Here is a 23,443-nt window from a genome sequence, read left to right as displayed (position 1 = left end):
TCACTGGAAAACTTTAACGGGGGGAAGCTGGTCCAGGATAAGGCAGTTCATACGAGGTTTTACCCACTCAATGGAGTGGAGAGGGAGACAGGGAGAAAGACAGGGTGAAGGTGAGGGATAGTTTGATATTCAGTTTCTCTGGTGCATCCTGGGCGATATGATTTCAAGAAATCCAAAACCATCTATCAATATCCATTCAACCCTATCTCTTCTTTCAGACCTCGAAGTTGTAAAGAGAAAACGTGAAGGGCAATGCATTACAGATTTATGCCGCAAATCTATTCATGCATTACCCTGATCTACCACACACAGAGATCCTCCTTTAAAGGCTTTCTTTATAAAGGTTTTTATAGCCTTTATAATCGTATTCAGAGCATGTTTAACTGAGTGTTGGGAGGTATTTATTCTGTGTTTTTTGGCCCACTTAAGTGTCAGAAGAGAATAGACAAACATGCAGTTAATCAACAAACTGAGATCATTAGCTACCAGCTGGGCACAGTCCTGGCAGTATTTCCTCTCTGTAAAAAAAAGCTTTGTCAATACAGATCTCCAATGTAAATAATACACGGTCACAGAAGGAAATCAAAGAAAGCTCAATACAAAAAAGCAGTGTTGCTTAGAGAAGGAAGCTGGCAGTTGCACATTTTCTCGTTTTCCCATACAGCCAAAAAGCGTGCACACATGGCTTGGAAAAGAAACCAGGTGCAGCTCACTGGAATTAACTCACTTTCACTGCTCTAGTTTTGATCCAAACAATAGAGGAATAGAGGCTGTTCTATTTTGACAGTGTGGGTACTTGTGTCCGTGTGTTATTAAAGGTACCAGACTTGGGCCTCACACACACACATGCACGCACACATGCACACGCGTGTGCACACACACACACACACACACACACACACACACACACACACACACACACACATATACACACACACACACACACACACACACACACACACACACACACACACACACACACACACACACGCACAAACATGCACTTACACGTACCAAGAGAAAGAAAGAGAAAAATGCTCTTCTCCCATTTGAGAAGAGTATTTATGTGGTTTAAGTTGAGTGCATTGTCATTATTTGAGCACTCACAAATAGCTTCAAGCACCGTCAGGGAACCCATCCGTTATTTATATCAATGGGTTGTTATTTGCTATGAGAGGCGGTTAATTGGGCAACAAAACAACTGAACAATGTGTGTTGAATTCACAGTGAGAAAATAGTATGCCTCAGCTACTTTTTCAGATTTAAACAGTTATATGTATGTGTATTTATTTTGTGTAAAAGTGGGAGTGAAAGAGCGAGCACAGTCGTGCTATATGAAAGGGATGATTTAACGTGACATATGTTCCATGATAAACCGCTTTGATGTACAAGCAATAACTGATCTTCTGATCTTACTGTTATCTGTCTGAGACAGATTATTTTCAGTTCCTTAAATACGAGCCCAGCTTCTTTCTTTTTTTCTTCTTTTTCCTGGTATAGTGGATGGACTGTTACAGTCAGGGGGTGTTGAACCATCAGCAGACTTCACTTTCCTTTAATTCAGTTTTGCTGAGAATTACTCATTTTAAAGAGAAGATGTTGTTATGTCCAATTCCTATTTATTCCCTCATTACAGAGTAAATACGTCAAGGGTGGGGGACTTTTTTTTCTATAATTAAATGATGACAAGTCAGAAAAGAATACTGATTTGATTATAGGTGATCCAGATTCAGTTCAGTGACCCTGTATGTGTAAACATAAATCTTTAATGCCTCACTGTGAATATTGTTTTTATCTCCTTCTTTTAGGTGACATTTACAAAGCGAAAGTTTGGCCTGATGAAGAAGGCGTATGAGCTCAGTGTGCTGTGTGACTGTGAGATTGCCCTGATCATCTTCAATAGCACCAACAAGCTGTTCCAGTATGCCAGCACAGACATGGACAAGGTCCTGCTTAAATACACCGAGTACAACGAGCCCCATGAGAGCAGGACCAACTCTGATATTGTGGAGGTAAGTTACAAGAACACACAGACGGCACACATGCACACAGATGCACGGGAGCACAGGCACACTCATGCAAACACACAGAAACGCAGAAGCAGACAGATGGTTACAGCATTTGTGACTCATTCTGCAACCCTTACTTCTTTCTTTTGGTCTTCACACCTAACATAACGTAAGAAATAATTGCTCCCATAGTTGGTCGGTCTTCCCCAAATATCAATCACTTTAAAAAAAAAAAAAAAAAAGGTATTTGAGGACTCACATTATGTCTTTATTTCATAAAAATATGTTCATATATATATTGCCTCTTTGTGTTGTGTGTACTTTGTAAACCAAAAGTGGTAGCCTATCATTGATCTGGACCTTTCAGACTGTCCCCTGTGGTGTGTAACCACAAGTCCCTGCCCTCGCCGTCTTGTCACCATTGATGTGCCTCATAGACGAGGATGTTGATCTGACTTGCTTTGGACACACGTCGCTATTGTGGCTCAAGGCGATGTTAAACAGCGCCGTCAGGCCAGCCAGTAGGCAGGTAGATAAAGCAGGAAATGACACTGGCACCCTCCAGGATCCTTAAGCTCTCAACATGAACTTGTTACGCAACATTCACACTGTAGCTCTGACAAACCCAGTGGGCCACGAACACAGACATGCATGCATTCATGCAGAGTTTATCCCTTTCTCTTGCGCACACACATTTACACTTACACTGGGCTTGCTGCTTATACCGCACCCAACCTACAATATTGTAAACATTTTCATTTTTCAACTGGAGGAAAATTCCACATACAGTATATTCAGTATTCTTTGTCTGCGTGTTACATGAATTCTTTAAAAGCAATATCATTTTTATATTGTGTTAAATGCAATTTTTTTAATTCCTGCAATATTACATTAAATTAAAGTTTTTTTCTATATATACGGTATATCATTTTTTTTTACAGTTCATATAGTAATAAATAACAAATAATGATTAACCCTTGTGTTGTCTTCCCGTCAACCTTGAAAAAAAATCTTTTTTTTCATCATTTTTGATGCCTTTTTTTCACAGTTTGTTTTTGCTTTTTCCAATGTTTTAAATTGTTAAATTTTTCTTCTACACATTTTCAGCGCTTATTTCTACGTTACTGTTAATTTGTTAGATCGACTGGTTCACAATTCATGCACAACACTATAGTCTGCCATTGTAAGCCTGGATTTAAAAAGGGCCGAAAGGAAAAGTGGGGACCCAGTGAGATGTAATGAATGTATACACTTAGCACGCACCTATCGGAGCTGGTTGGCCAATCTAACACAGAATCAAACAGCATGAGGCATGTTTATCTTTTCATATGGGTGTTGCTGGGCTTGTCGCCCGCCCACGGGTGGACAGGCCCACCGGGAACAGTCCTGCTATTCCAGATGGCACTCTGCACCTGACTACAAACCTTTTGAATTTACACATTGATATCAAATGTCTTTGTCTTTGGAAGAGATTTCACCTTACATTATTCTCAGCCTTTATATAATTACCTCTTCCTTCATATCGTATTTGGAGATAAGAAAATAGCATACATAAATGTGGTTTGCTGTCATTATTGCTGTTGTTCCATCACCATTTCCAGTCACAGTAAAATATGTATTGTGTTAATGTAGCTGATACATCAAGGGATACAGCACTCAACATATGGCTAACCTTAATGTTGAAAACAAAGAGAATGGACTGGATGCATTATCATGGACAGTATTGAAAAGCACAAACAAACCTACTAGACACAGCATAACAGCTTATTCTTTCTTTTGCTCTTTTGCACTGCAGTATGTGCTTTTATTCCCTTCCTTTTTTTTAATTGTTAATGTGGCTAAGGCTATAACTTTGTAAGCTTAGATTCTTTTTTTTAAAACATGAAATCAGTTTTGTCATAGTTATAATACTATGTGCAACTCTGAAACATTAAACATCTGTAACAGTGTTTAAATCTATGTGGTGTCCCCAAAGCTTAGTTTGAGTCTTGTAAAAAATCCAAATGAGTTGCCACAGTTTGTGCAAATTAATCGTATCCAAGTATATCAGAAGGGATAAAAAAAAATAATCCTCTATGCATTATAACATTTACATTAACCCATTTAGCATCCACTCATATCCCTAGTGTGCTTGTAAGCACTGATATCCTTGATGCAGCAAGCCCTTCAGCCACTGTATAGTCAGTGTATTACCCTGCTCCAGCTGAACCCATGAAGAGAGTTGTCACATGTTTCAGCAAGTGCCTGTGACGAGAGCTCCCTGCTTTGAAGCTCTCTCTTTAACTGTGTCTCCATTAGAGAGCAGAGGATGGCTAACGTGTAAACAGCCGTGTCGGGAAGACGCTAAAGAGCCTAGTGGGGGAGTGTGCTCTGGAGCACTACCTACACTGTGATCCCTGGAGGACTCTGAGCAACTCACAGCGGGAGAAATCGATCTGAAGAGGCCTTCAGCCTTAGCTGTGGCGTGCTAACAGGATTGGCCACAGGGCTGACACTAGCATGTTTTAGCACGGGCGGTAGGAGGGTGTGTGGTGAGGGAGGGGGAGCAAGGGGAACGGTGGGGTTGGATCTCTCCCGCCGAGCCTTGTGTTCCGCTGCTAGGCTACGTCACAGTTGCAGGAACGTGGGTGGGTTGTTGAGTCTGGGGGGAGGCAGGAGCGAAGCAGACTTCCTGTTGCGATGGCACGATGATGAGGAGGAGGTCAGGAACAAGATGAAGGGCTGGATTTAGGGGTGTAAATGAAATCTAGGTTCCCCCTGCACAGAGGAACAATAAGGCCTTAAACATGACATTGATATGTGGTGTATTTAATTTAAAATTTGCAGAAAGCTCTTGTCTTTAGAAGTACACAAACTGCATGTATCTCTCTCCCTCTGTTGCTGCTGTGCCTGAAGGTGTAGTGGGAGGAGAGGCAGAGGTAGGGGAGCGGAGCTCAGAGTGTGGGCGGCTGGCATAGAGGCCTGCTACATTAGCAATAAAGCTCTATGTAATTAGCATGTCTTTGGTTGATAATTAGCGTTGTTGAGAGAGCGGCACTGAGAGCGTTGCACAGCCTCTCTAGCTACAGCATGTTTACAAGCGGCTGGAGGGCTTTTTTTCTGTCTCTCCCTCACTCTTTTTCTTTCCTTTTGTATCCAGTTTTTCATTGAACATATATAATTTCTAAGATTTGTTGCATTAGGTTGAATGGAATGGATGGGTCAATGGGTGGGTATGTATGTGAAAGACTGAAATAGGGGTGTTGAAAGATAGATAGAGAGAGAGAGAGAGAGAGAGAGAGAGAGAGAGAGAGAGAGAGAGAGGAGAAGAGATGAGATGGTAAAAGAAGGTCTTGATGACTCACTTGAAAACAGTTTCAGCTGGGAATGATACTTCCACAAATATCTGTGAAAGAAAAATACCAAGTAACCAAAGCTAACCCTCTTCAGAGCACAAGTGGTAAATCAAATCAAGCAATGCTAATCAAAATGGCTTATTATTGTCACATTCACAACGCATGACACCCAGAAACCCATAATAATCACATAAAAACAATGGCAATCTGAAAAAAACTAAGGACATGTTTTTTTTTTATTCTTCATTTAATCCCAGACCACATGTATTATCACGCAGGTTACAGTGGTATCTAAACTCGCAGACACTCCCCCCATGAGACTGTAATGAAATATGTCCTACACAGTTTTATCAGCTGTTACATAAACAAGTGGGGAGGTCCACTTAATTAATACTAATTGTTCAAAGAGACATGTAAGCTCTTCTAGGCTCTCGTAGCTGATGAAAGCAAACACAGAGGCAGAGCCTCCCATCATTGGATGTCCAAGCAATCCAAATGTGTCGTCCTGGCAGGTCTACAGTACACTCCGAGTCTGGCTCCAGATAAAACAGTCAAACACGCAGATAGATTTCCTATACTCGCTGTCTGCCAGGCCGGTTTCCTGGACATGCGAACAGCATTAGAGGAGAAATGGGAAGCCGTGTTGGGAAATGACAAGAGAATAGATCTATCTCTCCTTTTTCCTCTCTTTTTTTATTCCTGCTTAAGAACAATCACTTTCAGCTCTTATTGCTGATATATTATGCCAGAATGGGGGTTGTTAATTGCAAAAGCCCATGAAAGAGTCCTTTCTTTCCCCTCCCGATGTTTTCAAATCAATCCCAAACCTAAGCGGCGCTGGCTGGTTCTTGCTGTGATTGAGCGGCCCCAAATCCAAAACACACTTGGGCTGTGCCAAATCCCTGTTCCACAATGTGTTTGTTCTCCCCTCTGTTGAAACAAAGAACACAGGTTTGTGAAACAACTAAAGGGTTAGCGAGTGAGCTATATCCCTTTAATGCCTGGATATACCTAAGTGAAAGGAGTCAGGGATGCTATAATATTTGTGTGTACTGTATGTGCATATACAGTATGAGCTATGTGCTTGTATGCACACACAAAAAAGTGTGTTTGGCCTGTAAGTGTGTGCTCGCTCTGCATGCGTGTATGCGTGTACATACATGGTGACAATTGGCTCGAACCCTGCAGAGCTGACGGCATTGCGATGACCTCAGCCAGCACAGCACACCGTTGGCTCAAGTATCACATGGAATGGCACATGCCTCTTAGTACTGAGCTGACCTGCTTGCCTACCTGCCAGAGGAAAGGCTGTTGGCCAATCCCATTTCCAGCAGATTAACCTAATCTGAAAGTTCAGCTCACCCTGTAATCCTAAACAGCAGCAGCAGGGACCTGCCTTACCACCTATCAACTCATTTCTCTCCCTTCTTTTCTCCTTTTCTCTCCCTCTGTCCTCACCTAGGAACTATTGAATGAGAGGGGGAAGGGGAGGGACAGAGGGATAGATGAGTGCGAGAAGAGAAGGAGGGAGGGAAAGAGGGATGGAGGGAGGAAGGCTGGTAATTATTTCCAAAGGTCATTCTGTTAATGACTACCCGCTTGGCTAATGAGATTCAGCAAAGCTCCCTCACCATGTTTCACCCTGCATATGTTTCACCCGTGTGCCGAGATGTGTGAGAAGCACAGGTGTGATTTCAGCCCAGTGACAGTCCACTGGAGGGAGGGGTAAGTTTGAGGGGGTGTGGGGTGGAAATGAAGAAACCTAAAGCAAAAGTAAATTAAGCCAGCATGTCTTGGAGATGGCAAAAAGAAAACGAGTAATGTAGCTTATCCACACCAGTTCACTGCATGTCTTGTTTCAATTGGCAAACAAAAGATGATTTCCCACACACTCTATGTACTAATTTGGCAGATTTCACTGTGATTTACCTCAAAAATCTCCTTCTTTATTAATTCAAACATCTTTTTCTCTGCTTTCTCATAATATTCTCGCAAGTCAACAGGACATGTGATCTCCCTCTCTGAAGTGCCAGTGTGCTCATGTTCTGCCTCGCTCTTGTGAAAATATTTTCCAGCATGTGTGCTATTCTATGTGCTTGTTTGGTTTCTAAACAGCATGGAGAAAATTAGCCTTAAGGAGTTTTCTGTGTTGATCAGCCCACTGAATGACTTCTTCTCATGGCTCTCAAATACTGTATAATTACTCTGGCTTGAATGCCTTCACTAATTTATCCTGTACGACTTTGACATGTCTCAGCATCCAAGAGAAATAAGGGAGTCATATCATATCTCCTGTCTTACAGTTGTCCACAGTAATTTTGTGTGGAGTCGTTTTGAGGTTGTTAGGATAGGGTACACTCGGTGCAACATGGGGTGGAGGTAAGGGGTTTGGTTGTCACAGAGATCACAGTGCCTTGGTGTTTGCTAGTGACGAGAGATAGGCACGATAGGCTTGTTTTTCTTGGTGGGCTGAGGATTAAGGTCTGAAGCTGCTTTGACAGACTAAGAAAATTAAGTTTGTGACATTGGAAAGCTAACAGTATCACAGTTTGTTAAAACAACGACTCTGATGACAGTTTGTCACATGCCACAGCACATCTTTAAAAAAAACAAAAAAACTATGCTAGTTGGTATATAGCAGAGGGGGGGCACCAAACTATTAAAATGTCTTAACATGAATCCACTATATTATCAACACATATAAATCAGCCTCTTTGTGAAAAAAAAAACATTGATAGGCTTGCTGGCGTATAGGTAAGGTGTCACTAAGGTAGCCATCCACAGATACATACAGTTAATCTGAAAGATTCACTGTGCTACATGTATTATCAACATTAAAACATGATTTATAAAATCATGCCACCAATTATTATTTTAATAGCTCATTATTCTATGCATTAAAAAGGTATATATGAAGGCTTTAGGCCGCCCTACACATTATTGTAGGCCCAGTTTAATATGCAACTTAATTTTATAAAATATATGCAGGATGAAACCCTGCTCAAAAAACGTTGAAGACCCCTGGTACATAGGGTTGAGAATTTCATGTTGAAGAGTCAAACTGTCAAGAACTTTTCACACCTCTACCTTCAGTTCATAGTTTATATTCAGTGTTAACAACAATGGTAAAGTTGGCTCTGGAAGCTTTCACAGAGTTACAAACAAGCTCTAAGGTTAGTGAAAAAATAAACAAGCTACCATATTATATACTGTATATGTGAAAAAACATGTCTCCAGTGTTCATAGTGTGGTGAATTCCACAAACAGAGGCGTGCCTTTGTCCTCCTCCTTTTCCCGTTTACACCCGTCTCTGTCCTCTTCAGTTTGGACTTGAAGCTTTCAGATTAACAATTGTTTGTTCTAATGCATAGAAAAGGGCGGTGAGACAAAAAGCACAAGGCAAAACAATTTTTATCCACATTAAGTCACTCCATTTCCTTCACACTTCCACATAAAAACTAGTTTGTTTGATGGTCAAAATAAAGCACCACCCCCAAAACAACTACCACTATCGCTCGCTTTTATTTGATGTACGTTTTTTTCTAATAATTGCTTCAAAAAGTGGTAGTGGTCTAAAAATAGTGTGTGGTGAAGCTAAAAATAGTTGCCTAGTTGGCGGTCCTTGCTTGGAGAGGGTAGAAGAATAGGCATGGAATTTCTCTCTCTCTCTCTCTCTGTCTCTCTCTCTTCCCTCCTTGTGTTTGAAACGGGGTGGGTGGGGGTTGTTTTTGAAACAGAGGAGTGAGTAAGCGAAGTGTCAGAGAATTCATTCAGCCTCCATCTCTCTTACTGAGGACCGACCATGAAGAGTTGCCCTCGGCGACCACATGCAGAAGACCATTGATCTGAGACCATAAACATCTGATCCCTTGGATAAAGAAGTCTATTATTCAATTCACTTGTTTTTCTACCCCCCCCCCCCCCCCCCCACCCCCACCCCCACCACACACACACACACACACACACACACACACACACACTTTAACAAACAGAGGGCTCCTGTCTGGTTGTTTCCTGAAACTGTTTTATTACCGAGAAAATACTTTTCTGGAAAGTTGTATTATCCATGTCAATAGAATTAAGTTTTAATCAGACAGTCTGTCTATGATACCAGTGACAAACCCTAAGAGGTGTCACCCTCACACAAACAAGTTATTCTCCTCACACAGCTGAACTGTCTGCTCTAAGGTTTAGCCTGGCACACTAGAACACATCTGTCTGTGGCGCCAGCCTCAGACATAAAGAGAGCAAGTCTACTGAGTTCCTATTTTATAGACTATATGCCTCTTCCACTTCTTAAGAGTGGCTAAGAGCAAGATGACAGATAATGTATATGATCTACAGTCTCAGCATTTTGTTCCACATCAGACGCCCGCTGCCCAGAAAAGCAGAACCTCAGACGAGAAACTAAGTAGCACTTGGAGCTCTGTCAGAGGTGTTTTTTAAGGTCAATATACTGAAGCGGAAGTCTGAGGTACTCACACAACAACAACAAGAAGGTTTTAAAAATAGACTGTTTGAAATGTGCCAATATGTGGTCCCTGTGGTGTGGAGCGGTGAAAAAGGCAGGCCACTTCTGAGGCCACGCTGCCAAAAGGCAAGGCTTTTTCCACTACGCAGCCCAAAACAATTCACGCCAGCCATTAAGATGAAATGATGCCTTGTTCTTTGAAACTATTTGTGGAAAATTCAGAATAATGAAGATCTATTTTTATAGATGGCATTCCCTACCCTGCCCGGAGCTTCCCTCCTGGCCCTGGCCTCAGCCCCTCCCCTGCCACGATTGCTGCTTTGGACAGGGTGTGGAAACTCAAGGTCCCAGTATAGAGGTCAACCGGCTGGTCATTGTTACTCAAGGCCTCCCTCAGGCTCCCTTTCCCTGCTGTGGCACCACGCGATAAGAGACAGAGTGACAAAAGACGATAAGTGACGATTGGTAGAGGGACAAAGAAGGAATAGAGAGTGGCCGGCGGGGGACTTGAAGTTTTACCCCTTGCCACGCAAAGAAAACTGGAGTCATTTTGCTGAGGCTGTTACACTATTATTATCTGATAATAACTTAAGTATGTAATTGAAAGCTTTATTGATAATGTCACAGTGCAGTCACAGCTGGAAAATGGCATTACTGTATATAAAGCAAGTATGAGAGTGTTTTCCACATACAATTTATCCTTGGCGAATTGATTTTAATGTTGAATCAGAAGAACATATAGACACATTCTCATTTCTCTCATTTGAATAGAGACAAATTATGCAACTGGCGCGTAGACAGGATGAAAGAGGGGAAGGTTGAGGGTGCAGACATAAGTGCCCTCTTTATCCAGTTTCACTGAGCTGGCATTGTGTCTCATAATGTCTATCTGGGTAATTATACAGTGTAGTGACTAGTGTGAATGACCACTTTGTTCCCAGGGCTGGGATGCTGCTGTAGCAAACAGTGTTGGATTCTGACATGTGCTTAGTGTTTGTCTATTCCATATGGGAAACACTGCACCATCTGGTATTGTGCTGTGTACTGGCTAGCTAAGACTGTCTGTCTGTGAGTGGGCTCTCGTCTGCAGCAGGTTTTCTTAATGGTGATTTTAGCACATGCACCATCGCATTTCCACAGTTTGGAAAAATGTGGAGGAACCTTTTTGTGCACAGTTCCCATTCTATCTCTCTCACTTACTCTTAATACTTTTCTCAATTTTTTTGCTCTACTTCTCACTCTCTTTTTCAATGTTTAGTCAGTCTAGTAATCCCTAGACAGCTAGTAATTACATACACAGTTAGCCAGTGTTATTACTGAACACACGACCACTTTGCCAGAGATGATGGATCCCAGGCGCCAGCCTTTGATTCCTGATTATAGTGCAGCAGGGCACCAGGAGTAAGGGGCTTCAAAGCCACCAAAATCACTGAAAAGTCATTGATGCATTATTTTTTTCAAACGTCGCCTCAACCAGTGCATTGGGATGCACAGATGATGACTGAAAAAAAACAGGCAGGGACAGGCTGTGATTTGGGGGTCCTATTCCTCAGATTGGTAACCTACAAAAGCAACCAACCCCTATAATGCTCACACAAATACACACACTCACACACACCATGTAGCCATCATCCATGGGCATGCCCCTCAACATGGTCCTGGCATGTTCAAACCACGCTTCATGAAACTGTGGCCTTCTTGCCTTTGGTCTGCCATCTGCTTTCAATAAGCTAAGCCAGCCTGATCCCTCTGATGTTCACTCCACTCTGAAACGTGGAGAGAAAGAAAGAGTGAGCGAGAGAGACAGAGAGAGTGAGGGGGAGAGACCAAAACGAGAGCAAGTAAGAGTGAGCCAGACAGACAGAAAAAGAAATAGAAATAAGGAGAATGAGAGCACATCTCAAACATACTATTACCCCAGCTCTGCCGGTAGCAAGGCCACCCTGAGTGTGCTTATTGTGCAGTGGTGCTGGGGGCTCTTAATCAACCGCGGGTCCACTTCACGACCACCCCCATCTTGTTATTTGTGATGGGAAGGGACAACGTTTTTCCCCACTGCCTCACCCCTACTGACACTGAGCCACATTGGCCTTTACCAATCTGCTCTGACGAAATTGAGTTTGTCAATTGTTAAAAGCGAGGGAGCTCCCTGTTGTCTTGTGGCGTCCCAAATGTTTCCTCTTTTTGTCACCTTTTTCCCCTAAAACAGTCATGATCTACATCTTGCAACACATCCCCATACCTAAACGACATTAAAGGACTTTTTCCAAAGACTCCCAAAACAACACATTCAACAGTTTTATTATTTAGTCATGTGAGCTTAATCATGTGACCATTCTATTTAACATATGGGGCACAGTTTTAAACAAGTTTTAAACGCTAGTTAAGTTTAGGCAACAAAAATACTTTCAGGAATTGGCTTAAAATGAGTCGCGGATGTCGTGGCTTTACAGACTAAGGTCCGTAAAACTAATGGGTGAAACTTTTAATTTAAAAATGACAGTTGACTTTTGTTTGAAACCCAGTCTCCTGAGTAAAAGTCCTGTTTGTTTGATCCATCCCGCCTCCGTACACGTAATTTGGTGCTCTTATACTCGTTTTCTCTCGCGATAACTTAATACAGCCACGAGAGGTTGATGCCTAACAAGAAACATAATTGTCGGTTATTATGAGCTGCTTGCATGATCGACCCATATGGTGGTTTTCTGGGTGAGGATGGGCTAAAATCTTGTGTTTGTAAGTTAGTGTAAAGACCAGTCAAAAAATGTACTGTAGGTTTTTTTAGGTTAAACCTGCCATATTTCACTCAGACTTTGGTACATTTTGCGTTAAAAACAATAAATATTTAATTCTTGTAGCCCCTAGCTTTAGATGACATTTAAAGATTATTCGGGAGCCCTTTTAAATTCCATTGCTGTTTACTTTTGGGTCATAAACCAGTTACTGAAAAGACTTTAGTGCACACTGTAGGTGCACTCTGTGGTCACACTCAACCTACACACATTCTGAAGGCAGGTCTGTATAATTTGCATACTGTCATGTCTTCAAGGAGTGTCTCTGATAGTCTGAGTAAATCAATCTGTTCTCTACCAAATGTTAACATGTGACAAACAGTGGCTGAGACCCTGCCAGGCAAAGCTGTTTATTCCAGTAACATTTTTATTATATTTTAGCAGCACAGCAAACATGATTAACCATAAGTGGCACAGTTATGATGCTTTTATATTGTGCTCGTCTGTCAGTGACTTGTTTTTCATCGACTCCTGAAATATACTGAAAAACCACAAACTGCTGAATTTATTGGAGAAAACCCTTTGTGCTCTGGTACAATACTATCTTCTTTCATAAGTCTTGGTTTTGCTTACACTAGTATGTGTATTCTGAAGACCATACAGTGTTGGCAAAGATATAAAAGACCTATTATGAACTGGCTGTTTTTGTAGAGGGTTTTTCACTGATGCTGTCAGCCATTGGGTTGAAGACATTGAGAAACATTCACTGGCCTGGCTGTCGCCAATAGCAATAAACACAATATTGAATGTGTCGTACCCTTCGGCCACTGCCAAGATAACTGCAGAAGGGAATGGTCAGCAATGAGGCTCTTTCCAAACACAACCCAACAACTAGCCTGAGTATATTACAAATAAATATGTACTCATCAAGCCAACAATGTTTTGACTCAGCTTCTGTTGAGACATGGTAGTATTGCAGAAAATGAGGGGAAGAGGACAGAGGTAGGGAGACAAAGACAGACAGCAGACTGAGACAGAAAGATGGAGGCAGAAAGATGGATAGAGGGATAGAGAGGGTGAGCAGGGTGGCAGAATGCCGAGCAGACGGATCCTGGTATGGCAGGAGCTCTGGGCAGGCGTCAGCTGTCCCTAACAGACCCCCTGGGGCCACCCACAATTCACACCCAAATACCCTCCACAGTTTTTTTCTCAAGAGCTACATGAAGTTATTACCCACACCCTAAACTATGAAATGAGTACACGGCTGGACCTTTTCCTGCAATTAAAACATCAGAGAACTCAAATCTTTGACAGATGTACTAACACCAAGCAATATACAATATGATTCAGTTCCCTTGTATCTCATGCCTGCTTCACTCAGCCTCTGATTATTTCAATGTAGCCCAGGTCGCCTTACTTGCCTTGCTCACTCTAGCCCACTAGCCCACCTTAGCTACATTTTAGCACAGCTGAAAGTGCAGAGCTAAAGGGTCCAGATGAGACGGGTGTCTAAATATGTAGGACACTGTGTCTATGCTGCTGTGCCTGCTTCACACAGGCCCTGTGACAAGTCGAGTCATGAGGGAGCATCATGAAGAAGGAGTTTAATTAGGAGCAAGCCTCCAAAGGGGCCACGGAGAAAGACACAGAGCCAAGCAAGCATACACAGCTTTTTTGCAGTCTTTCCTTTCTGTAATACGTTTTCTCCTTCCTCTTCTTTTCTCACATTTTCTCTACTCCCTCTCTGTAACATACCCGGTGACTACTCATATTGTAGTAGTTTGTAGTTTTGTAGCTTTTTCTCTTTCTCTTTTTCTTTCTCTTTCTCTTCCCTTCTCTTTCTCCATCAACCTTTCTCTCTTATGAATTGGTTTCTCACGTCATAGTATGCCCACATTTTAAACTGTAGCAGGAATACAGGCCATTGTGTTTGGTTCGTGTTTTTCTTTCAAAATAAACTGACAAAAGAAATCAAATGATTAATTCATTAACAATGGGAAAATACCTTAGTATACAGAGGCAATAAAATTGCTATAAACAATAAATATTAAATATAGCTGTTTGAAATGTTTTCCTGTTATGCCAGCAGTCATTTTGTAAGAATAAAATAATGAGCTTTACTTGTAAAATTGAATAATTTTAAAATGAGAATGATAATTTGGGTGAATATTTTGTGAATTCATGGCACAAGTGAACTGCACCAAAGTGTTTCTGTTTAATCCTCATCCTATTAGCGTATTCCCCAAAGGCTCTATTTTCATGCCAGCTCTTCATACCTATACTCCTGTGTCTTTCAGTATAAGGGTAGCGGCTCCTTTTCCAGTGATCATTATTCTCTCCATTATTTTGAAATGTACGTCTTTGAAGTGTCTTATATAGTGATGATGTCACTGAATAAGAGACTCAAAGCCTTGTTTGGAGCAGTTGATCACTCTGTGGCGCAGAGCCATGAAACACATAACACATCCAGGGTACATATTAAGCAATGAGCTATTCGAGAAGGGGAAAATATATAGGATGATGAGAGTAGGGCGTTAGGGTGGTGAGGTTGAGACCGCAAGAGTGAGATGCCCTTCTATGGCTATATGAGCACCTCAACGGATCTGATTGGTTGTTGGGTTGTGTGTCAGCCTTTGGCAACAGGTGTGATGTCTTTAAACAGGTGGGAATAACTGGGATGAGTGGCATACCGCCCTTGTACCTCACCCTCAATGTGCTGAGCCCCGGTGGAAAGCTAAGCCTGGGCCACATGCTTTAAAGTCATATAACACTCATAGCCTGGCACCCTGCACCCAATCAACACCCAAAGCAACCACTGCCCAACCCTCCCCCCCCCCCGCCAGACCACCAGCTCAGTTGCCCCATATGGGTGTCACCTTTACCCCAGCACTCTTTCTCCTCTTCCAGCAATGCACCACTGCTATTCTTCCTAGAATGGAATTGAATCTCTCATGCACTCTGTGCTGGCGCCAGTAGGTGGTGGAAATCTGTGCAAGTAGGAAGAAAAGTTGTTTTTCTTGCATGCATTCTCATGTGAACAGAAAAAGGCCAGTGGTTCAGCTCTTGTCAGTTCGATATGATGCATCACCGAGGCCAGAATCAAACTACACAAAAGAAATAGCCAAAGTTTTACATCTCACGCCTTTGCCAAAAAAGACAGTATGCTAAACTTCTGCAACCCCTTTGTTCTTTTGACTCATCCACCTCTGATAGAGCAGGAGTGCTTGATTCACTGTGGGTCTGTTAGAAGTCAGATCTCCTGCACCGCCTTGTTGGTGTGATTTCCTGAAGACTGTCAAAGATGTGAGAGATGCTTTCAAATTCAGAATTCCAGATTTCCACTCTGGGGGCCAAGTGGGGATTCAGAGAGAGAAGAGGAGAGCCAGCAAATGTTGACACGCTTACAGTAGCTGCCTCGCCATGAGACGCCTCAGGAATCAAACAGTTATCACACAAACAAAAGAAGCCCTCTAAGTTCACTAAAACCACACTCAAAACAGGCCTTTGTTGTGCTGACATGAGAGATGACTGGATTGTTATTTGTTTTCTAAGCAGGCAGATCGCTCCCTGTCACTTCTGTTGCTGGTTGTGATGGAGTAGCTAGCACTCGTATCGCTTCCGTTAGTGAGTACTGACGGAGACAAAAAAAAAAACGAGAGGAAGAAGTTCACTGAGATTAACTTATCTTAGCATCTATCTTCCTCCTTGCTCCTGCTCAGTCTTTCTTTCTTTTTTCTTGACGCTAACACCCACTCTCACACACCCACACAGGCACACACAAACACAGACTCGTTCCCCTCTTTTCCCTCCCACACAAACACACACACACACACGCACCAGTAGACACATACACACTCCAACATATACACAGAGAGAGAGAGAGACATACACACACACACACACACACACACACACACACTTGATCAGCATCAAATACAGGGTGTGCTAAAGTAAATTTAATTACATCTGTCTGATATGGAGCTTCAGATGAAAGTAGGAGAGCGCAGTGTGAAGCAACGACTGCACAGACAGGAGCAGGCCCATGATATTCCTCCTGTAGACTAATCTCCCTTTATTAAAGCCAGGAGGAGAGAGGGAAGGGGGGTGGGGGGTGGGAAGTGAAAGCGGGATGGGGAGGAGGGGGGTGCCTTTGATGAGATCTCTAACTGTCAGCTACTGTACTTTTCTTCTCTTCCGCTCTGTCTTTGTCTCTCACTTTACGAGGCAAATGAACACAGCACCTATCGGTACGTGCCTACTTGCTCAAGCAAACATACCCTCGTGCTATCACACACAGTAATGTGCTCTGAAACTTATCCCTGTTGTTATGGTTGTCAACAATATCTAAAAAAGGACAGACGCAGCTCTCTCTCTCTCTCTCTCTCTCCCTCTCTCTTACGCTCTCTTTGTCTGTGTCTCTCATCCATTCAGAGGGAGTGGTGAGCGAGTGGAGAGCGTGCTTCTCTGCCTGTCTGCTGTTTTCTGGCCACTCTAATGGGGGCAGGTGGCCATCAGGTGGCCAAAACAGAAACTGCCACATTTAATAGCACAAATACCAAAGTTATGGACTCAAACAACTCAACTATATTTTAATTTGATTTCATGATACACTGATGATTATGGTTATAAAATGTGTTTTACTTTTATGACTTTTTCCCTTTCCTGTGTAATTATGAGGTTTCAGAGTCCCATGATTTGTCACTTGGTCAAGAGTTTGATCACTTGTTACGTCTCATTATTGAATGTGATTAAATCCTTTGTGCCATCTTAAATGTTTAGCTGCATGTTTTTCTTTTTATGTTCACAAATCGGCCAGTGTATCCTCGTGTCACCCCGTGTTGATGGAGGTTAGAGTGGAGCCTGCCAAAAATGGCAAATTCATTTCTTTTCTAGAACAATTTCTCAGAAAGAGACCCAATTTTCTCAGTACTTTGCAAAATCGATTAATTTGAAATAAATCAAGATATACTTATGTTAAAGAAATCTTTAAATGGTTTCCCAAACTTCCTCTAATTGGTCTTTTGTCGTGATTCATTCCAAAGGGTACCTCCTCACAGGTCATCACCATTGTCCCTCTGTGGGTCACTGTTCCCTAACCCAAAGCCCTTCAACTATGTTGTGCAACTACTCTGTTTGCAGACATTGAGAAAGAAGGGCCTAAACGGCTGTGACAGCCCAGACCCTGATGCAGACGACTCGGTCGGCCACAGCCCCGAGTCTGAGGACAAGTACAGGAAAATAAACGAGGACATTGATCTGATGATCAGCAGACAGAGACTGTGTGTAAGTACCTCTTGTTAAACCCTGAACCTTCCTCTCATCTTTCTTTCCTCTCTTTCCCTTCTCCCCCCCCGCCCCCCCATGCTTTCTGTCGCTTCGTCCTCGTCTCCTCGTTTTTGTCATTATCTGTCCCTACCACCCATCTCTCCGTCCCTTCATCTGTGTCTCCCTCCGTCCGTCTCTGTGGTTGTGTGGGACCTGGCAGGCATTAAGCAGGAAGGAGAACAAAGGCGGCGAAAGTCCAGAACTCGAGTCGACTCTCATCCTCACCCCACGCACTGAGGAGAAATACAAACAGATTAACGAGGAGTTTGATCACATGATTAAAACTCATAAGATACCTGTAAGTACTGGGTTGACGCTACACAGCATCCTCAGCAGGCTAACAAAATGCTGACTGGCCAGTAACTTTTGAGCTAACGCAGCTAACCACCATTGTTTGCCACTAGACTAAATAGACAAAGTGAGAGTGAGAGTAAGACTAGAGTGAAATGACATTGTACACTTACAGAGGAAAAAATGACAGTTCTTTGATTTTGCTTGATTACAGTTGAGGAACAGTCCTCTAATTTGACGTAACTGTAACCATAACTAGCAGGCATTTTTACAATAGTAATTGCAGACTTTCTCTCCTGACAAATTTTAACCTTACTGGGTTCCCTCCTTGAACCCGTTACCCATAATGCCTTGCCGGGCTCTCGGGGGAGGTGTGGTCTGCATGTGCTTTTCCTTTTCCTGCACCAAAACACAGCGCTCAGTCACCCGCAACAACAAGGACAGGCACTGTGGCAATGAAACAGCAGTAGACATTCAAAATATCTTAAGCATATCTCTGTACCTCACAAAACTCAATTATTTTTAATTATTTTTCCTCCTTACTGAAATAAATTGTAGGCAAAATCTTTAGTAGCCTAACAGATTATTTGTTAACAGATGTGTCAAGACATGTGAGCTGCTGGATTTGTATTATATTGTGTTAATTTTACAAACAAATGTAATCTATAGCCAGCTGCCAGAAACCGCAAAATAAAGGCTGCTCTCTATGTAAACTGAGCCTGCCTTTCATTCAGAAAGCAGCATATTGGAATGGTTAGTGCTCTAGTCTTACAGAGAAAGAGATAATTCCATAGTAGATCATTTAGAGAAGAACAGTGGTGTCTAAGCCGCGTGGAGCAGGGGGAGATGTGGTTAGAAGCAAGGCAGGGGTTGGTGAGCTGGGATGCCGTGGCGGTGTAGGGTGGGTTTGGGATCGGAGCTGGGTGGGGATGGGGGTGGAACAGCAGAGGTGGTGGTGTTGTGGGGGGGGGGGGCTCTGCACACAACAAGTGGCAGTTCAGTGTGTGGTCAGGGTGGCTGCCAAGCACTGGGCCTGTGGATTGCAGGGGACTGTTGAGGGGACTGTGGGGAGAGGCGGAGGAGGCAGATGAGTGAAAACAGGAAGGATGGCACCAGTTAAAGGACAGCTTTCAGACGGGGCCCTTACACCCAGGGAAGGGGTGCGTGTACACACAAATGTGCGCATAGAGACAGCTCCCCCACTCTTAGAAAACACTGCATAGGGAAGTCTTGAGGTATAAGAGCTCCAACAAGGAATCTGAGATGGAAGAAATTACTAAAAGTCTTCAAAAAATAAAACAGAACCAGAGACAGCCCCTCACTGGTAATAAAAGAAAGCTTCTGTAGCTTTTGCCTGTGTAAAGTTGCAGTAAAAGCAAAAAGTTCAGAGGCCTGCAATGAAATAATATTTGGCCTGCAAAAAGAACATTAGCAAAAGGGAGAAAATTGAAGAAGACGAAGCGGCGCAAAGGCACATATCCCACTTCCACGTAAGCCAGGCCGATCATCCCCCTGATGCTCTCCCTCAATGGCTCTGAGACACATGGCAGTAATTTAGGGCCCTATTTTCTACTTCCTAAAGCTAACATGCAGGATCAACCACTTCCAGGGCACTCCCAAGGTTAAGCCCTTCTGCCAAGTGACACAATAAACATGACAAACTAGACGCCTGGGGCCGACAGAATACCTCTACCCATGTTCCTGATGAGACTGCTGATTGATCTGAGTCTACCCCTTAACACTTTGCATTAGCTCCATGTGACAGACAAATACGTTATTCCTACTTGCATCCAGTTCTCCAGTCTTGGAGCTGCTTTTGCAAGAAATATTTCAGACTTTTTGGTGAGGTGAAGACAGACTGAATTATCTATAGCTCTTTTCGAACAGTGGGATGCTATTGGCTTTCCTCCCAGTAAACCATAGCCTTCTTATTTCTTTAATGTAATAAACCAGGGATGTATTTTAGGGAATATAAATGCAGTGAGAAAAACATAATGTTTTCTTAGGTTGACATTTTGCCTTCACAGTAACAAATGTCACAACATGTAAAGGGCAAAACAAGAGTCCTTTACAGAAAGTAACCTAAACATTTGAGTGACAAAGTATTGCCAACCCATATATCATCTTGGAGGCAATTTGACTAACTGAGAGGAGTTTTCTAAGCACACACCCTTTAATTTCAGTGCTCCCCTCCACTGTCCATACTGTCTTGTATTTTTTTTGTTTTTTTTTTTGTTTTGTTCTAAGAAGTTGTTCACTGTACCATTCATCTATGCATGGCTGTCTATTGTTAGTCGTCCATTTGTCCTTTTGAACTTGGCTGTCTGTCTTTTTTCTTTTGTGTTTGACTGCTTTGACTGTAGATAGTCAAACCATTTTAAATTCCTTTGTGTTCCTGGAGTGTTGAATTGTCACGTCTCTTTCTCTCTTTCTGTGTCCATTCCTTTACTCGAAGGCCTTCTTTCGTTTCTTTACTTACTGCAGTCGTTCTAAAACGTATCTTTAGTCTAATCAAACTCGTGTCTGTGTCTCTCTTTTTCCCTCTCTCTCCCTCTCTCAGCAGGCCGTGCCCCCATCGAACTATGACATGTCTGTGTCCATTCCTGTTAGCAACCAGAATAATCTCATTTACAGCCATCCCGGCGGTTCTCTAGGCAACCACAACCTGTTGCCACTGGCGCACCATGGCCTACAGAGAAACAGCATGTCTCCCGGAGTTACACACAGACCCCCCAGTGCAGGTAACACAGTTAGGGCCTCAATCGCACTCTTGCACCCAAGTACATGCTGTTATCCCATCTGTCTATCTTCTCAGCTCTGTGTGTACCCGTTTGTCATCCTAATAGACACACACATCAAATGCGTGATTTATTTTATGATAGCTACCCACAGTATTCCACCTAAAGGCAGTGAAATAATCTAAAGTCCCTTCCATATATATTCACATATTGCCTGCTCAGTATTTTGTTCAAAGTTGAAGATTTAATATCGTATCAAATCTCAGCCTTACGTTCACGTTGATTTAGTGTGAGGTTCTACACATGGGATGTCTGGCCCTATGTATAGGCTTTGAGTTGCTGGTGACATAAGCAAATCAGGTCTGTTGGTTTGTTATTGTTGTCCAAAGTCCTTTTTATGTCCCTCTGGTCTGAAGGCTGCTGCCCACACCCTCACCCTGTCATTACAACTGGATGCTAGAAGTGCTAGCACAAACTAAATATGAGTTTTGGCGCTTGCAGTATCCACACCAAACCGCACATGTTCTGGACCCTCCCACTCTTCCACCTCACATGACTTAAAAATAATAATGTGTCATTTTTCTTGGACGACAGCTTAATGTATCCACTCGCAGTGTCCAGTTGCTCAGAGTGTTACAGTTTGGGAAGCAGTATTACTTCTAGTATCAGTACACAAATGATGTACTGACACACAACACACACACAGTGGATTGTGAATAAATTGCGTTAGCTTCTGAAAGGCCAGCAAGGTAAGAGACTGGATGTTACGTGGGTGTCTATCCTCTAATGGTTTTCTCTCTTTTGCTCTCCTCTCTCTTTCATCTTTCAGGTGGCCTCATGGGTGCTGACCTCACCACTGGCGCAGGCACCAGTGCTGGTAAGAATTGCCTCCTCTTCTCACTCACAGTTGTCTGCTAACACACACACGCACAAACATGGCACCCACTCACCCACTCTGGGCCATAAAATGCATGACTAATAGTAACCCAAACCCAAGTGGAGATTTTGTCCATGATGTGTTGATGTTAGTGGTCGTGGAGTTCATCTGGGAATGTTTGCCCAGTGCTGGGGCTGTGACACATCCTGCCTGTGTTCAGCTATAAAACGGTGGAACAAGTGTGGGGAAACAGAAATAAAATCACACTAAATACTGAACCAGCAGATTGACTGACGGGCAGTCAGAAGAGATGGTGGACTTTTGTCTGTTTTCTCTGTATGATGAGCCATCTCTTTATTTATACTGCCTCTGGGATTTGAATAGAAATACAAAATGACAACACCCATAGTTCCCATTTAGAGCACACTCAAAGTCTTTACACAGTAACTGCTGTCATATGTGTGCAACCAAATTAATTCAATGTTTGGAGTGGCTCACCATGCCATAATGATCCCGTGGAGAATAGAGCAGCCGATGTTTGAGCAACATTGGTACGGAATCTTAAGTGTTAGCTTCTGTGTCAATGGATTCATCCCTGAGGACCTGTCAGGCCCAGGTTTATGGCAAAGAGACTCCATTTTAAAGGGTTAAATTTTACGGCCAAGCCATACAGTGCAGAATGTAAAAATGGAGAGTGTGGGGGGGGGGGGGTCAGAGGGGTACAGCTGGGCAGCTTTGTCTGGCCCCTAGGGCTCCATCACAAGGGGTCAATGCCTGGTTTCTCTGTCTGGTCACTCATCACACACACAGGACCATTTGTTGTGGCGTGCGTACCATCGACAGCGTGCTGCAGAGCATGCTTCAAATGTAGCCTTTGTGTCACCGCGCCAAAGGAACAGAGGCGCTCTGTGAGAGCTGTGCGTCGCTCAGCAGCAGCAGCGAAAAACACGATGTGGAGAGAGAGTCATGTGGGAGCTAAAAGATTCCATTCAAAGCTCTCTTAAATCTCATCTAGGAGAAGAGAGAAAGAGCATGAAGGGGTGGGGGGAACCCCAATGATGAATATCCACTGATGGTGGAAGCATGTGTGCAAAGGAGAAACAGTGGGGGAACACAGATGGAAGTGTTCTGTGAACTTGGTCAGCCATTTTAATGATGTTCCTCTAAGTGACTCAGTGTGAGGTGGCCCAGCCACTGTGGCACCACAAAGACTGTTTTAATGTTCCTATTCTCCTCACGGTGAGTTCTGATAAGCTGATTGTACAAGTAGCTGTCTGGGCAGTCTGGCCCGTGTATGAGTGTCTTAAGTGGTGTGGCCTAAGTGACATAGGAGGTGCTTTGTGTGTATGTCTGTGCATGTGTGTATGTGTGTGTGGTTCAGACATGCACATAAACACAACACCTCCTTTGTGCCTTAGATGTCATGGTTCCACTGTCTGTAAAGAGAGAAAATGGCAGCTTTTAAGGCCCAACTCACATGGCACTAGCATTACCTGGGCTCCTCCTGAATTTTGGAAGGATTGCAGAAGTCGTTTTTGTCTTAATCCCGTAAGAATATGCCGTGTCCCTAATCTGAATAATTCCACTGCTGATTAACTACAGTATTTTACCAATCACAGATCTTCTGATATTATGAATTTAGTGTAAATTGCCATCACAGTAGAA

General features: G+C 43.0%; 1 protein-coding gene across 11 annotated transcripts in view; it reads left to right on the top strand.

Moving 5' to 3' along the window:
- mef2cb (myocyte enhancer factor 2cb) overlaps positions 1–23,443 on the top strand; it is a 75,330-nt gene that overhangs the window by 41,397 nt on the left and 10,490 nt on the right. For 4 of the 11 annotated variants that reach the window (XM_035994154.1, XM_035994141.1, XM_031309210.2 and 1 more), the window contains 4 exons: positions 1,809–2,012; positions 17,687–17,830; positions 20,724–20,904; positions 21,731–21,778. In XM_035994154.1, coding sequence (XP_035850047.1) covers positions 1,809–2,012; positions 17,687–17,830; positions 20,724–20,904; positions 21,731–21,778 — 577 coding nt within the window. Of the gene's footprint in view, positions 1–1,808; positions 2,013–17,686; positions 17,831–18,032; positions 18,171–20,723; positions 20,905–21,730; positions 21,779–23,443 lie in introns of all 11 variants that reach the window. The other 7 variants (XM_035994161.1, XM_035994152.1, XM_035994156.1 and 4 more) reach the window with 4 other exon arrangements.

Source organism: Sander lucioperca, chromosome 2, assembly GCF_008315115.2.
Source record: "Sander lucioperca isolate FBNREF2018 chromosome 2, SLUC_FBN_1.2, whole genome shotgun sequence".
In the NCBI taxonomy this organism is placed as follows: Eukaryota; Metazoa; Chordata; class Actinopteri; order Perciformes; family Percidae; genus Sander; species Sander lucioperca.
The sequence above is the reverse complement of the archived record's forward strand: the minus strand, read 5'-3'. Positions and strand labels throughout refer to the sequence as shown.